Source organism: Pleuronectes platessa, chromosome 3 (assembly GCF_947347685.1).
Source record: "Pleuronectes platessa chromosome 3, fPlePla1.1, whole genome shotgun sequence".
NCBI lineage: Eukaryota > Metazoa > Chordata > Actinopteri > Pleuronectiformes > Pleuronectidae > Pleuronectes > Pleuronectes platessa.
The window spans coordinates 27383018-27400563 of NC_070628.1; the positions used below are offsets into that span (position 1 = coordinate 27383018).

Below are 17546 nucleotides of genomic sequence, written 5' to 3' on the forward strand. Positions count from 1 at the left end.
GGCTTCAAACTCTGAAATAAATTTTCCTCACAAAGATGTTTCAGCATGGAAAGTGCTAATCTTGGCATTACATAATATGATTTCAGGCTTTTAAAGAATTGCAGAAGTGTTGGGAAAGCTATTTGTCTGGACAGATCAGTCTTTTTGAAATGGTTGCTTGCTAGTACATCAGGAGTTTGGAAGTTTTTAACTAGCAAAAATCAACACAACATACAGTAACACCTGTTGAATGGTAAACTTACATACTCACACAATCTTTTCTCTAACTTTTATTTTTTTACTGAAAAAGCATAAAAAAAATTATATTAAAGGCACAAAATTGCATAAACAAGGAGACAAAACCTGTGCCGAAGATCAAATAGGTAAAGGCTGACTAGTATAAATGTTACAGTATTTTAAAGTGTAACATTATTAGAGACGGCACCATAGGCTGGACACAGGGATCATGTGACCAGGCTACCTGGAATTTAAACTTGTGTCTCTTCTGTGTTGAGGACGAGTTTTCACATAACTTTGTTGTGCCTGATATAACACAACCATGGTATTACATGGAATAACAATGGTCCAAATTTTTTTTAATGATTTGATAAAAAATATCTAAAAAAAGGGTTTTACATGCCAACATCCTCTCGTATCATATTCTCCCTGTATATTTACAATCTATATTTTGACCATGCTGTTCGTCCATACTGTAAGACTGCAACGTAGATCTACTCTGCTCACACGACATCTACTGCATGTCAGTCTGTCCTGTAGGAGGGATCTCTCCTCAGTTCCTCTAATTCGGGTTTCTTTTATTTTGGATTTCACTGATTCATTCAGTTTGAGTCTCTTAGGGCAGAAGGTGTCATTTTGTTGAACATCTGTAAAGACCCTTGAGGCAAATTTGTAATATTTGGACCATATGGACAAAAAATGTACTTGGTTCATTAGATTTTGCTAAATTCATAAGAGCAAAGCTACCAATTCCCATTTTGTCTAATCTATAGCGACTTACAATAAGTGCATTCATCCATGAGGGTACAAACCCAGAACAACAAGAATCAAGAGAGTACAATTCCTTAAAAAGTACAATTTCTTAAAACAAAACAAAAACAAACTACAAAGTGCTATAAGTAAGTGCCATTTAAGGGCTACTAAATTGTTAGTTGTAACATTTTATTCAAGGTATATTTGGAAGAGGTGTGTTTTTAGTTTGCGGCAGGAAAATGTGTAAACTTTCTGATGTACGGATGTCGATGGGGAGCTCATTCCACCATTTAGGAGCCAGGACAGCAAACAGTCGTGATTTTAAAAAGGGGGTTTAGCTCGCAGTGAAGGAGCAATGAGCCGATTGGCAGAAGCAGAGTGGAGTGAACGTGCTGGGGTGTAATGTTTGACAAGGTCCTGGATGTAGACTGGACCTGATCACGGTACGCAATTACTAATGTTTTTAAACGGATGCGGGCAGCCACCGGTGATCAGTGAAGGGAGCGGAGTAGTGTGAGTGAATTTAGGACCAGTTAAAGACCAGTCGAGGTGCTGCATTCTGGATGAGCTTCAGAGGTCGGATGGCACTAGTAGGCTGACCTGCCAGGAGGGACTTACAATAGCCTAGGCGCTAGATGACCAGAGCCTGAACCAGAACCTGCACCGCCTTCTGAGTGAGAAGGTGGCTTATTCTCCGGATGTTGTACAGCATGAATCTACAGGAACGTGTTGTTACAGTAATGTTGGCAGTAAGGGAGAGTTGGCTATCAAGTGTCACACCCAGGTTCCTAGCAATCTGAGTGGGGGTTAACACGGAGTTGTCAAAGTTAATAGTCAGGTCGTGGGTGGGAGAGTCTTTCCCTGGAAGGAAAAGTAGTTCAGTCTTATCAATGTTAATTTTCAGTTGGTGTGCAGACATCCACTGAGAGATGTCAGTCAGACAGGCAGAGATTCGTGCTGCTACCTGTGTTTCAGATTGGGGAAAAGAGAGGATTAGTTTGGTGTCATCTGCGTAGCTGTGGTAGGAAAAGCCATGTGAGTGAATGACAGAGCCGAGAGAGTTGGTATACAGAGAGAAGAGGAGGGGACCCAGGACGGAACCTTGAGGGACCCCAGTAGTAAGAAACAAATCCTCTCGAAGTTACCCAATAAGTGTAGTCATGGAGGTAGAAAGAGAGGAAATAAGGATCTGGTGGTTCACTGTGTCGAATGCAGCTCAGAGACAGCAAGGAGGGCAGTCTCAGTTGAGTGACCTGCCTTGCAACCAGACTGGTGAGGGTGAAGAAGGTTGTTATGGTGGAGATAGGAGGAGAGTTGATTAAAGATAGCGCGCTCGAGAGTTTTGGAAAGCAAGGGAAGTAGAGAGACAGGTCTGTAATTGTTTACTTCATACGAGTAAAGGGTGGGTTTCTTCTGGAGAGAATTTACTCTTGCCTCCTCCAGAGAGTTAGGGAAACAGCCAGTTGACAGGGAAGTGTTGATAAGATGGGTGAGAAAAGGAAGAAAGTCCGGAGCGATAGACTGGAGAATGTGAGATGGTATGGCGTCAAGGGGTCAGCTGAGGCTACCAACGTAAGAACTTGATCGGGAGACGGGGGGTTGAAAGAGGAAAGTGAATGGGATGAAGATGAAGTTGATGGAAATGTAGTTATAGAAGGAGGATTAGAAAATAATGAGCGTATGTCATCTATCTTTTTTGTAAAGTAGTTAACAAAGTGGCTTGGTAGAAGGGAGGAGGGGGACTGGGGGGTCAAGGAGGTTGGAAAATATGGAAAATAGTTGTTTGGGGTTAGAAAATTAGGATTGAATTGTAGTTGATAGTACTATGGGGTCAAAGGCAGACTCTTTGGGAGTGTAAGCCAGAAGAACAACATCTGTCTCCTCTTCTTCATAAAACGTCTTCCTCTTGAAGCAACCAAGCTTGTGTTGGAAGCAAGAAAAAAATGATTAGATCACAACCATCGTTTAAATCTCTTGAATATAGTTACTCACATTCAAGCATCAGCTCTGAATATGAAGGTTGAAGACTGTAACTTATATTTCAAGTGGTGCATGGGGAACAAGTGGATTAAGAAATGATCTCTCACCTTCCACATGATGATTGTGGTTATGATGAGAAACAACAAACCCAATCCAACTCCAGTAAAGATGATCAGCAGTCGATTGGGGAGAATTATTAACTCATCCCGAACTTTACTCTGTTGGCAGAAAAAGGTTTTGTAGTGAAACCTGAGCTTAAAGTCTGTGGATAAAAAAAACATCATAGTTTGAGCTGTTTGTGAACAGACTGAATTTACCCATTTCATGGTTGGATCGTTGTCTTTCCATGAGCAAGTTTTATGAGACATCTCCATGAATCCATCGTTTCTCTGTTTTGAATGAACATGATAAATTAGGTATCGTGGAATTTAAATCAGCATCTTTGAACGGATAATACTGTGGTGGAACATCAGCAAACCTCTTGTTTACGAGAAACCAGCACGTATTGTCGCCCGTCAAATTCAACACCTATGGAGCTTTTGAATTTCACCTCCCCGCTGTCTCCGGTGTATCGTTTCAGAAAGGCAGTATTCTGCAATTTGCACATTAATTAGATATATATTCAACACTATCAATGGTTTACTGTGGTATGTATTCTGTCAGTGTGTGTGTTTTCGCTTCATACCTCGGCATGCTTTTTGAGATCCCGAAAATGTGCTTCTCCTGACAATGTGAACTCAGTGGATGACTCCTTGTCCAGGATGAAGGTGTCACATGCAATGATTTTCCAAGGTTCTCCTGGCGAGCAGTGCTGTAACACAGCAGCGGTTCATTTTAGACTTGTAGGTTCATTACATCTTCATTGACAATATTTCGACACTGTATATGTTTCACTTACATCAGTTTTGAGATCAGGGATTCTGCATTGAGTTTTGTTCTTAAAAGAGAGAAAGTAATTGCGGGTATTAAGAGTTTGGAATTTCATGCACAGCAGCATTATCAGTTAGAAGTGTTGTGATAGTGAAAAAATTACCTGCTGGACAGACACTTGATAATCCTTCATTTCAAAGTTATGTTCCAGTTGCGTTGGGAAGAACAGAGACACGTTGACAGGAAAAGCCTTAAACCCTGGATTATCAATCTGTGAATGGTGAGAGAGAGTTGGTCCATTTAAAAAGAGCAGTTCAACATTTTTGGGAAATACGCTCATTCATATTCCTGTCTAGTCAGATGACAAGATTGATACTACTGGCATGTCTTTGAGGAAACTGCTCAACCGGTTGTTGTAAACAAACATAGCTACAAGCTCCTAAAGCCCAGTGATTAGCATTTTGTGTATTTTTTAGTTCATACAAACCTACATAAAGAAACACATGTTAGGTTATACTTTCATGATGTATTCAACCAGCCCACTGCCAATCTGCAAATCCAGCATCTAGCTAGTGAAAGTTGAGTTAGTAAGTGGGCAACTGTTTGCTGCCACATTCAGCATGGCAGTGTACGATGTGGTAAGTGTTTGCTCGTCATGGGAACTGTTGCATTTCTCCATAATTTGATGAGACCTTACTAAGTAAAGTGCCTTGAGATCATGTATGTTTTGATTTGCCACTATTCAAATACAATAGACTTGAACTGAATCATGAGGCGGATTGTCCACTAACCAGAAAGTCGGCAGTTCGATCCCAGTCTCCCACATTCTGTGTGTCCTTGGGAAAGATACTGAACACCAAATCGCCTCTGATGGCTGCTAAGCTAGCTTGTGATTATGTATGATAGAGAAAGTGCAGCACATACAGTATATGCACCATATGAATGTGTGTGAATGTCAAATATGTACTGTAAAGAGCTTTGACAGGTCATCAAGATTAGAAAATCACATATCGACATGTAACGCCTGTCAGAAAGGTTGATAGATATCACGTCTTAAATATTACACACCTGTCAGTAAACCTAACTTATTGTAACTTATCATTTGTCAAGCTGCTCAGTGATTTGAAGATAAATCTACTCATCTGAAAAACTTAGGCTGTTGTGACAAGTGTTAAACTGAAGAGCTGCGAATGGTTGGTTGTTGGGTTTGCACGTTAACAATACAAGTCTCTGTCTGGCTGATGATTGGTTGATTGAGTATGCTACTATTCTCATGCTAAATGTTTTTTTTAATAGTAGTAATTTGTTGCTTGGTAACAAGCCACCCCTCCCAACTAATAACTATGGTATGTGTAGTATTGTTACCAGACAGAAGTTAGGGGTGGGGGGTTGGGTTTAACAGCTTCTCATTGGTCGAATGTTTGTTGAGAACATTGAAAGAAAGATTTTTAGAAGTTTTTTACCTTGTATATGATCTCAATTTTTTTAGGTGCAGCCTCTTCTGCTGTGAAGTTCAGATATGTGGTGCTGCCTTCTTTCCTGAAAAGACCACAAGATGTTTACAGCGTGCTGTGGGATATAATATGTAATAATACATTTATCAAATAACATTCTTGGGGCATATAAGAGCTACCATTACAAAATGTTATCTATTTAGACAGCCATACTTACACTGTTAGTCCCATTTTAATTTCAATTTGCACTGGGATGCTTTTGGTCAGGGTATTGTTCTCGGTAATGTTTGCGTTATCACTGGGGAAGCAACAAAGCAATTATTGTGAGAACTGGTAGTTAAGTAGTCAGGCATACTAGTCATCTGTAAAGTCTCTAAAAGTAGAAAAGGGTTTGTTGTACAGAAAGTCAGTGGGGTAAAACTATGAGTCACTTGTAGGAGTTCTCAGTTATGTTTCTTTTTTGTTAGCTTTTTTTTAAATACCCTTGACATGCTGTTGCAATACAATAAAGTACATCTATCTGTCAACTATCTATCTATTGTTCTCTGGTACATGAGGCGTCTTTTGCACTTCTGTCCGTCCTTGTAGAGGGATTCCTCACATGTGTCTCTCTCTGAGGTTTCTAAATATTTTCCTCTGTAAAAAAATGTTTTCACTCTTGCTGAGGGTGAAGGGCAGAGAATGTCCCACCTTGTTAAGCTCTAAGAGGGAAATTGGGATTTGTGAATTTGGGCTTCACAAATATAATTTGTATGATAGTAAATGATATTTTCATTAAAATGTTTAGCTCTGTTGTGTGTGTTGGATTGCATGAGAAGGCCTCTACCTTCTTCCAGTAACGGTCATCACCATTGTGTCGTTCCACTCGTACCCGGTTAGGATGTAGAAAGAAGTTATAAACGTTGCCTTCACAGAAAAAAAGAGAGAAGTCACCAAACGTCTTCAAAGGTCAAAGTAGTTTGAGTTCATCATTTATAGTAGTTCACTTCTGTCTTCTGTGAAGTGGGTGCAGTTTGACTCACAGCAGATCTGCTGCGATACACAGGAAGGCTGATGCCGCACACAGTTTTGTCAAGCACCCCTTCAAGATCATGACAGCTGTGGAGCGTTGGTCTAGTCGCCTGTTTAAAGGAAAAACATGAACAAAGCAGGATGAGCTTTACATTTAAATACAATGCTGTGATACTTGCTCGACTTTGACTGTTATTTAGAAATCTAGTTGAGTTTGAACTTTTAGCGTTTATTGTCAGTGCTGCGTGCTCTGATTGAAGCGTTGTCCCCCTCACGACCCACACATCCTGTGTGGTATTCAAATCCTCTAGACAATTTCAGTTCTGTTTCTGTTTTGTGACCGGAGGCGTTGTTGTAGTTTTGACAAATATAAATTTAATAAACGTTAGGGTTAGGCTTAATTTGTATCATTCATTTGGGGCCAAATGTCTCAGCATTAATGTTTTTCATAAAATGAAACGGAATTTTCTTTATTACTTTTGACCTGTGTGGTTGGCAGTAAAGTGGTCACTGAGTGCAGATCGGTGTTGGGACATGATAGAACATAGGAAAAGATGGAGAATATCCCTCATATGTAATTAAGAATAAAAAAATGATATGTTTACATCACCTCTGTAATAGTCATCCTGGAGAAGGAGAGGCCAGGAGGATAATGCATTGTGAGGCTGGTGTTGTATGAGTCATCACCATAATTAGACAGTTTTACAGTCACGTTGAAGTAACTATCTTCTGCCACCAATAAGGCCGGGGTCCTAGGAGACACAGAGTACTTCTTACTGGTTGCACGATGCCAATATTACAGTTGCTGCCCTGTGTTTGATCACATGTCAAACGTACATGAAGTTGAAATCCACCTCCAGTTCAGCAACACAGTTGTCGTTTTTTGCACATTGCTTTTCAAAGGGAACCTGTAGAAAAAAGATTGCTTCTTATTTTAAAAAACAGGGCTAAAGCAGATAGTTGCACTACATGTTTTACTTAAATGATAACAAAACATGCAAATGAAACAATTTGAGTTAAACATGAACAGTACAAAAAAAGGGTTAGAAAACTTTATGTATAGCATTTAGGTTTATTTAATGTCGAAATGAGAAACTATAACGTTTTCATATCGCTCCACACAGATATGTTGATGTTCCTTTCTCCTTAGCAGAAGCTTGTGTGAAGTTTTAAGTCACTTGATCTATATACATCATGATTTATTCAAAAAGTCCAGTTCACATTTTGCTTTTATCGATAGAATTGTTTTCCACCACAGTCATTCATAATGGTTTTCCCATTATATTTCAGCATTTCCACTACGTTTTTTTGAAAATTGCAATTTGAAAATATGTTTAAAATCAGGAGGATTTTGTGGGACATCCATTTCATCTTAGTCTGTAAGGAGACAAGAATACAAGGATACAGCTCTGTGTGACGGCCTGCAGCCATCTGCAGTGCAAATACCTCAACAGTAGCCGACCTTCTGCTGTCCACGTTCAGGACGGCACTCGCACTCTCACTGTCGACTTGGGAAAAATTGAATTTGATGATGATGGGTGAAAAAGTGTCTTTCAGACATTTCTATGAGAAAGGAAAAGAGGTCATCTGCATATTGTTGAAGACATATTCACAAAGCAGAGATTTTTCATTTTAGAAATTGATTTCAGCATGAACATGAGAAAGATGACTTGAGAGTTTTATCAGTTAAATATATCATGATGTCACAAAAAAGGTATTGCTCCATGGAGAGGTGGGTCGGTGAGTATTTGAGTTTGAAAAACAACAACAACAGAAACCAAGTAAATCAAAGCATGCAGCAGATTTCAATACTGTTAGCAAACATTTCAGTGTTTTCCTCAGAGGCACATTTCTGTGACCTGAGACAAAGTGTTAAGAACCTTAGGTGAATTGTAAAAACACAACTATACACAATTTGGATGCGTCTGTTGCAGAGGTCATGTGCTCAAAGCAGAGGTCCTCAATTTTTTTCTGGCCAAGGTCTCCCATAGAAAATATTGAGAGGATCCCTCACACATTTTCCTTGGAATAATTGGACACAGCCTGCTTTTCATATTTCTACAAGTTTTGTGAGAACGACTAAAAACATTTCTTAGAAAGACGTTCAACGTGTATTAAGATTGTTGTCAACACAGAATATCCATATATCATGATAATTTTAATGAGCGAATTTCCATCAACCCCCCAGGATCCTCTGATCCCAATTTCACAACCACTGGTGTTGGTTATGGAAGCAATTTACTAATTTACTAGCTAAGGTGTAGCGACATGGATGAAATTTATACACAAGTGATAGGTGATCTAAAACATATGTGTAGAGTATAAGTGTGAATGAATTGGTCTCCATACAGGCATGTTGACAGGGAGCTTGAAGCAGGTTTCATTAGCCGTCAGATCGCAGGAGGAAGTTAGACTCCTGGCTTTCTTGTCATTTCCAAAGAAACCTCGGTAGGTTTGTCTCACTGGATCCACATTAAGTATGTATGAGATGTTCAGTCCTGAGCTCATCACGTCTATGAGGACACACAGCAAGATTAAAGTACCTCATTGATAGGGTGTGCACTATTGGCAGCTCTTAATAAATCTGTTCATTGGCTCCGGTACTTACCGGCTTTGCTCTTTGTGCTTTCTACCATTTCAAAGCAGACTTGTAAGGTCCCCATGGGTAAATCACCATCTGTTTTGTCCACACAGTTAATCTTCTCAGTGCTTATTTCCTTAGGAAGAAAAGAGAGATGTGCGGTGACGTTGAAGACAGGACGGGACCTGAGAGATATTGAGTAAAGATACAAATTTATGAAATTAATTTTAAGAAATACAAAATGTATTATTAGACTGTGGTGGAAAATTGGTCGACAAACGAGGTTCTGAGACAAGTTGTCTTTGTAAGTTTATTTGTAAAAGCTGTCTGCAGAAAGGATCACACAGGCAAGTTGGAGGTTGAAAGTGAGATGAAGGTTACCTCCTGACCCAAAATACCCAGGTGGGTGGTGTGTGTGAATGTATTGTCTGTGATTGGAACATATAGTCTGTAACAGTGCATCCTAAATGTGTTAGAGAGGAAATAGTATCATGTATGGTTAAGTGTTCTTCAAAAAAAGGACGAACACAGTCCAACCACAGACTAAAGCAAAGGTCACTAGATTTCAGATGAACTCAGGATCAACTTCTGCAATACATGAAAAGACAATGGGCTCACATGCTAGAAAGTGGCTGCACCATACAGTTTATGTTGAGGTGTGCCCTAGATGGAAATGTTGTACGGATAAACTAAGAAGTTATTAAGTAAATTTCCATTACAAGATGCTTATTTCTAAAGGATGATGGTACACTAGTGCATAGAGTTGAATCATATTTTGGTAGGTCGTATAGCAGACGGTTGATATTAGTGCCTTCAGACCTGATTTACACCTGCCTGGATGAAAACCCTGCTGGTGTTTTTTTTCATTATTGTGAAAATATTGCAACTGCAACAAAAACGGACCTATATTTGGAAATCAGCTTATGAAACATTTTCTAGATGTATTGTGTATTTGTCTGTGAACAGATTTGATATTCTAATTTCTTCATTCATAACATTTAATTCATATGTTATAGGTTACTTACAGTGCTAAGTAGGTTTTCAGGTTAGGTGTTCACTCAGAAACCCTTTTTATCTGATTCTGATTCAGACTTGGCCATACTCGGTAAGGTTCAGTGTGTAGTATTTAGTGACATCTAGTGATGAAGTTGCATATTGCAGCTGAATACCACTCACTACACTCTCCCATTATAAACATGACAAAGAACCTCTGTTAACCTTCAGTTGTCATAATAACTCAACAGTGTTAAGTTGGTCCAGTCTGGGCTACTGTAAAAAAACATGGCAAAACATTTAAATATAGGGGGCCCATTCTAAGGTAAATAAAACAATGATTCGTACAACTTAGATGAACCACACTCATGAAAACATCACCATGATTATATTATATTCACTTTCTGCCAATAGATCCTTTCACCTAAATCTAAAACACTGACCCTTTAATGTGCACAGTATCCATACCTCAAGACAACAGCCATGCCCTGTGATCCGATCAAAATATCTGGAAGTCCGTCCTCTCCGAGGTCAATGCGCCCATCAATGGCCTGTCCGAAGAATCTCATCTCAGGTCCAAATTCCTGTCCCATGATTCTCTGGAATAACAGATTGGAAAATTGAAAGTGTGCAAAAAATTTAAGTTACCCATTAGAGAGGTGGTGGAAACAGATGATGCTCGATAGATGGGGCAACATCTACGAAACCACACTGCAGCCACTATGCTCACTACCAAAAAGGAGCCATAAGGATCATAAATGATGTTGGATATCAGGGAGAAATCTAGTGGTGAAGTGTCATGTGCTGAATACCCCTCACCTCCCCCTCCCCTTCCAAACATGATAGAGAACCTATGTTAACCTTCACTTGTCATAAAAACTCAAAGGTTGTTTAGTTTGTCTGGACATGGCTACTACAAGAAACATGGCGGCTTCCATAGATAGGACTGAATATTTACAATGTGTTTTTTCTACTTCATTTGTTGTTAATTAATTATTTTGTGATTTTTCCTATAAATGTATTGTATTCTATCTTTTTAAAACATTTGAAATTAACTTAACTAAACTAAACACAAAAGTTTTGGAAGTTATAGCTGAAACAACTGAAAAATGTTCCGATGATAATATCGTCCTTTAGAAGATGTGAGTTTTTGTTTGATTCAAAAGAAAGTTTTATACTGTGTAATGGGGAATAAATACATATCTATCAAAGATTTTGACAGGAAATTAGGAAGAGTCAACAAACGTCCCCATGGTGGATTTGACCTGGTGCAATTGTGGTTCATCTTAATGCTGTATTCACTGGGTTTCCTTGATGCACCACTGGTTGATGTGTGGTTGATGAATCTACCCACAGCATGTCAGTGATGAGCTCACCTGGCTGAAAGTGCTGTGTATGCCATTGCGTCTGTCACCAAGGTAGATGTACACAGCCCCTCTGTTATCATCCTCAAGGGGGGCTCCAACAGCAACGTCTCGGAGTTCGTCTCCGTTAAGATCCGCAAGGCTGGAAATGGTGGTGCCAAATCTGCCCATGGATGCTGTCACATTTAGTACAGTTTCCAGTTGTATCTGTAGAAGTCAATTCATTATGAAAACAAATGCATCAATTAAAAAAGTGAAGGAAACAAATCAGAAGCTTTATCGCTGCCCCCACCTTCTCAGACAGAATGTAGACATAGATCCGGCCTTCTTTCTTCTCATAGGGCTGATAGAACAGGGGAGCTCCCACCAACAGGAAGTCAGTGTTACCATCTGAGTCGATATCTACTGAGCACAGCTCTGCTCCAAAGTAGGAGCCAATCTGAAAATGTGGAGCATACAAATGCAGAGTGTGTCTAAACATACACTTGCTAAAACATTTTTGAAAAACCTACATATATTTGAGTAGAGTAAGGTTAAATATGTATTGTGCTTCCAAGAGCTCTTTAATTTTCTCACACTTTTACTTAAAAAAAGAAAAAAGAAGAGTGGCCAGTGCAAGGGAGTTTTCTGGTTTCCTCTCCAAAACCTCAAAAATAGTGCAACTTTGCTGCATGATGATTTAGCTGATGTCCTTGATTGCTTCAACGAAAAACACTACTAAAAGTGCCTGGTCACCTGTTACATGAAGCTTTTTGAGTGACTTTGCAAAGTAAAAGCTGATGTCTCTTCACAGTAGATGCATATGTGAGGGGTTATAGCAATGCTGTCTCAGGGGTGAAAGTAAACCTGCACCTTGTACACATTCTTGTTCGTCATTGAACAGCTACTTTAATGAAAAATGACCAAAAGAAGATTGATACAGCCTCTAAGGGCTGCTTAACAAAAGGACATTCGTTAACTTGCACTGGCAGATTAAGCAGAATTACCACGTTAAGCAAAACGTTTTTATGTTATTATGTTTCGATAACTTATATTATAAACGACCTTTTCAAGACAGTGTACCTACCTGGGTACCATTTAGTGTTTGGGCTGCGGCCCAATTACCAGCATCACGTCTGAAAAGTACGACCTGTCCTGTGTGCTCAAATCTTGGTGCACCCGCAAAGTATAGAGAAGCATTGTCCCTCTTGCCAACAGAGATGGAGTATCCTGCAACAGTGACCGTCACTTACAACACAAAATGTCACTCACACGAAATGTTCATTTTTAAGAAGTTCAGTGCTTTACAATACAAAGCTATTTTAACTGTCAGTTACATCGCCATTTACCTTTGCATATCTCCTGCCAAAATAAACTATTTTAATAAAGGGGCAGGTGATATGGTAATGATTTGTATATGACTTTACCCATGTAGGAGTCCTTCTTCATTGGTGGATCTTCAATTTGTGTTTCTTTTCCTTCATGGATCTCTCTGAGAGAGCCCCCCCAGCTCTTTGAGCCCACTGAACCCAGGATCAATGTATTCTGTCAACAGAGAAATGCAGGTCTAGTCAGAGCACAGAGAAAAGTGGAGCTACCAGTGGGTGCTGTGTCGACTGCTCAGCACAAAATTGTTGTTTCATCCAGAAAAAACTATGGAAGATTGTAAACAGTGGTCCCTCAACAAGACAACCGCTTTGTTCAGGATGGATTTAACTCTACTGTTTGTCTGCCCCTGTGAATAGAATCCACTGGGATTTAGAATGTGCTCAGATTTTTTTCTTTTTTCACTTTACTCACGTTATAGACGACAGCACTGAATCCACTCTGAGCCATTTCCTCCGTCAAGTCTCCTCCTCGAGCCACACTGGAGCCTAAATATGGAACAAAACTAGTTCACTAGTATTGGTGTGTATATGCTATGGTTTTTGTTATAACAGTGTTTCATAGAGAGGAAAATAAAATATCCAATATCACCTTCCATTTTAAAAATCCTTTTTTGAAACTTTTCCAGTATTCCTTCCAGTCCGTTGTAGTCCTCGATTTTAAAGGCATATTGGTCTGCTGGTTTTGAAGCAATGTCTGTGAATTTTTCTAACTTAGCGTACTTGACCTGAAATCAGAATGCAGTTTGATATCATGACCCACATCTTAGTCTGAGGTCGTAAAGAGTCACAGCACAGGCTGAAAGGCTGAGCTCTAACGTGATTGTTACACTACCATTTAAAGAGAAAAGACTTTAGCGTTGCTGGTAAAACATTTCAGTTCTTTTCTGAGAAGTGCAAATTTGCATCTCAGTAGGAGTTCCATGAGCTGAATGTCTGTCTGTATGTTGAATGCATATCCTGTGAACCAGAATTTTGACATGCAATGCGTTCAATATAAATACAAATGGGATAAACAGGTGACCAGCACTCTGTAGCAGTCAGAAGGGGCGGGACAGTGTGCCCTCAGTCTGTTTATCAGATTCAACATGTCTTCTTCTAAGTCTTAGAGTCTAATTCCTCTGAAAATCAAAAACAGCAGTCAAAACTGCCACCAGATTATTTTGATGACCTGAGGCAAACATTCATAGCAGTACCATTCACAGAATCACTTCCTTTTCAGGAGTTCGTCTTTAGAGTTAAAGCACAATGTTGGTTTTGTTGCTGCAATGCTTCATATCAAGCTGAACTGCAGAGCTTTTGGTTTTTACAAGTTGTGAACTTGGATCTGAAGATGGATGCTTAACAGACCTCTGTAATAGCGGACATGAAATCCATTATATTATAACTGCAGGCTTTTTTTAATGCCTAATACAAATATCCCAGGTTAACAAGGAACCTGTGGCAGACTATCAAATTCAGGCAGGGTTTTCTTTTTTGGCACAAAAAACACTAGAAGTCACCTCTATGAGATCTCCATGCTCCATTCTTTCTTCGAGAATAAGTAGCAGAAGTCAAAATTTGAGAAATATCCTATATTACCCGAGTTCACCCTATGTATAGATATACAGTATATAAAACTAGTAATACATATAAGAGAGTAATAAAACATATCATATCATCTTACCCCAATGACAAAGCGAATGATCTGTTTCTCATCATATTTTTCAATAGTCCCATTGTTTCTGTCACTGGGATCACCATCTGTGATTATTACCAGAACCTTAATTGCATCAGGAGAGGCACCTGCAGTTGTGTTTTCCAAGATATTTTTCCTGAAACAAACAAATAGTAAAGTAGTTTCTTAAATGCTCGGAATAAACAAAACTCCATCTATAAATATGAATAAATCGGCAATTATAACTTAAATAACATGCTCATTATCTCAATGTGGCACTGGACCAGCTCAGGATCAGTAATGTCAACATGATTCCTTGAACATCCCAGATTGAGAGTTTGAAACTGTATGTTTAAAATCACTGAACTCACAACACAAATTCGAGGGCTCCATGTGTGTTGGTCAGATCCTCCATGTGGGGTTCTTTCCTAAGTTTTTCAAGAGCGCTACCATCTTGATAGTCGTTGAAGTCAAATACTGTCCTGTGGTTTGAGGAGAACTGAACTGCTGAGAACTGGAAAAATGCATGAAACAGACAACACAATACAATTTAACATAACACCCTTTGTATATAATTCAACAAATAAAAGTCATGAACATCTTTATGTTGCAGTGGAGCAGTGACCTTGATTGATGTGTTCTTAAGGCTGTACATTATATCCACTATGAAATCTTTAGTTTTGTCGAACTCAGTTCCGGTCATACTGCCTGATCCATCAACAAGAAAGACAAGGTCCACTGTCTTTTTGGTACATTCTGAAAAGTAATTTATGTATGATAAATACATTTTGTTCAGACAAAAACATGAAGAACAAGATGTGAGCAATGGAGACATTTCCAGTCTTTCATCATCTCTTACCTTGGAAAGCAGGAGTGAAATTGGAGGTTGTCTGAAGACTATATGTCATGTTGTAACACACACTGTTCAGATAGGAGTTGTCATTACATTCATGGGCTACACTTGGGCTGCAGACCTAAGTCAAACATAAGAGGTAAAGGGAATTAGATTAATCACATTGATTTGTAATGGTTTTATCTAATTATTGGCCTCTGTGATTTTCTTACAATGAACTGGGAGCTTGTGGAGTCTGCGGCGATCGACAGGCCGAGGAGCTTCACTGGTAACGTTTCGTTTTTCACAGTAATGTCTGAAACAGTATTTAATTAGTACTAGAATAATGCAAAGCATTTCAGCTACATTATCAAGTCTCTATTTTAGGCCTCACATTTCTGTATTGTGGAGAAGTGTACTTTGTGTCTGGTTAATTGTGTAACATTGACTGTATTCAACACTGTATTTGTATACCTTCAGCATTGAAACACTGGTTGCTTTGGTTTTTGTAAGGTCTGCATACTCCTCCAGATCCATTGAGCTGCAGCGGCGCAGTGACGATTATCCTGAGAACGAGGTGAACAACCATGAAAACAGTCGTCTGAACCACTGAAGTAATCACGGTGGCAGGAGCAGCACCATTTCAACACAAAGAAAAGGCTCTCTGTGTGAAGCAGGATGTGAAGTCATCCTTTTGTGATGAACAGCAAAATATGGATGCATCCGTCAAAGTGATCAACAATAACGTCTGACAGTTCATTACACCTCTGCAGTAGAAGGAAACCTCATTTATCTTCCGCATCTAGAGTCATAAGGATTACATCGATATCAGCAACAGTAATAATCAACTGAACCTCCAGGTTGAACATGCAAACTTACCCTTTGTCTGTGCCAGACGTGAACTGAAGCACTTTGTATCCAAAGAAATCTTTCTTTTCACCAGCATAGACATCGGGATTTGTTGCATCAATGTTGAAAGCCAAAGAAAGAGGGGTGGCTGCAATTAAAACAAAATTACTTGTTTTTTTTTCTTGCAAGCTTTAATATAATTCGGTAGTAGTAATTATAATCAACAATCTAAAAATTGCATTTAAACTTGTTTAAGACTCAACATTACACAATCATTTTTTCAGATTTAACAAAATATTCTGCACAAAAAGTAGATAGAAAGTTAAATGATACCCAAGTGAATCTGAGACAACTGGTTTCATATCCATCCAATATCATGCTCTTACACATATTAATATTTATTTCCTAAAACACGTACACACATACTTACATACTTACCTGGATAGTTTGATATACATAGTATAATATAACATAGTCAGGCTCTTTAATATCATAGCAAGTCTCACAATAAAAGGTTAAAAAAGGATCAGAATTAATGCAGCAGAAAAATGTATTAAATTTCTACATCTTCTTCCTTGTCCAAACCCACTGCAACCCAAATGGTGACAGTTCCTCTTCATTTTCAAACTGATCTTCGGCTAAACTATCACTGGCATCATATGATCTTCTTGACTTTTCACATTCTGTAGATTCACTGATGTGAAAAATAATGTTCACAGCATGAAAAGCGAAAAAACTATTTTCGTCCCAAGGTTTGCTGGGTAACGTGATGAAGTTGCGCCCAAGGTTTTCTGTGTAATTTAGAGCCATTTTGTTGTCTGTTTTGAGCTACAAAAACAAAACGGAACACAAACTTGTGTTTCCGACTTCAGGAATTGTTTTCTGCGTTTAAATGCAATTCCCTCATTGGTGACCCCGACGTTTGTTTGCTTGACGTATTCACAAACACGACTCGACCATGACCGCGAACGCTGTTGCCCTCAAACTCCCCAAATTCTGGGAATCATCAGCGTTTTTGCCTGAAGCTGTACTAATCATCTTTTACATTTCTTTTTAGATCAAATGTATAAATAGAAAGGTGTCGTAAAACAAACACAGAGAATCCACAGCCCAGCTCTGCTGTTGGTTCTCTCTCACAGGTCTCATCCGTGTCATTTCCAAGAATAGCAGCAGGCAGCTAATTTCTAAAAACCCTCAAAATCCATTTAACGCAACTATATCTGCTCAGCAACAAATATTCAAGTTGAAAGAGTCCATTTATAAGGTTATGTAACTTTACATAAAATACACCATTTTGGTAAACTGAAAAAAATAAGTATTAGTTTTAAGTCTAAAACACTCAAATTCACATTCTCCCACTAACCCCCTTTATCTCGTGGATAAATTCTGTTCGATAAATGTATGAAATATTATTTTCTTACCAAGCGCCACCATGTAGGTGAACAGAAAAATATGATGCTGGTCTCTCATCTTCCACATGAATCTTCTCAAGGCTGAAGATGGTGCTGCTTGACACTTTAAACCGTATGTGCAACACCTCCTGTTCGCTTTTCAAATGAGTGAGTTACGGTAACAGAAGGTTGTGACACATGTCCTCTCACAGCAACGCTCTCAGCAAAATG

General features: G+C 39.0%; 1 protein-coding gene across 1 annotated transcript; it reads right to left on the minus strand.

Moving 5' to 3' along the window:
- Window positions 1-256: 256 nt before the first annotated feature.
- On the minus strand, window positions 257-17546 carry LOC128437241 (integrin alpha-M). The gene is made up of 31 exons (XM_053419306.1): window positions 17346-17546; window positions 15955-16072; window positions 15550-15641; window positions 15309-15391; window positions 15103-15217; window positions 14869-14999; window positions 14615-14757; window positions 14253-14400; window positions 13179-13314; window positions 13002-13075; window positions 12629-12746; window positions 12289-12431; window positions 11515-11661; window positions 11235-11429; window positions 10327-10457; window positions 8893-9050; window positions 8634-8797; window positions 7731-7847; window positions 7122-7192; window positions 6895-7036; window positions 6296-6394; window positions 6100-6179; window positions 5491-5571; window positions 5283-5358; window positions 3983-4090; window positions 3848-3886; window positions 3635-3760; window positions 3428-3541; window positions 3267-3338; window positions 3057-3167; window positions 257-2889 (listed from the first exon to the last, which is right to left on the minus strand). Exons 1-31 carry the CDS (start codon window positions 17401-17403, stop codon window positions 2767-2769), a joined length of 3513 nt encoding a protein of 1170 aa, XP_053275281.1. The 5' UTR covers window positions 17404-17546; the 3' UTR covers window positions 257-2766.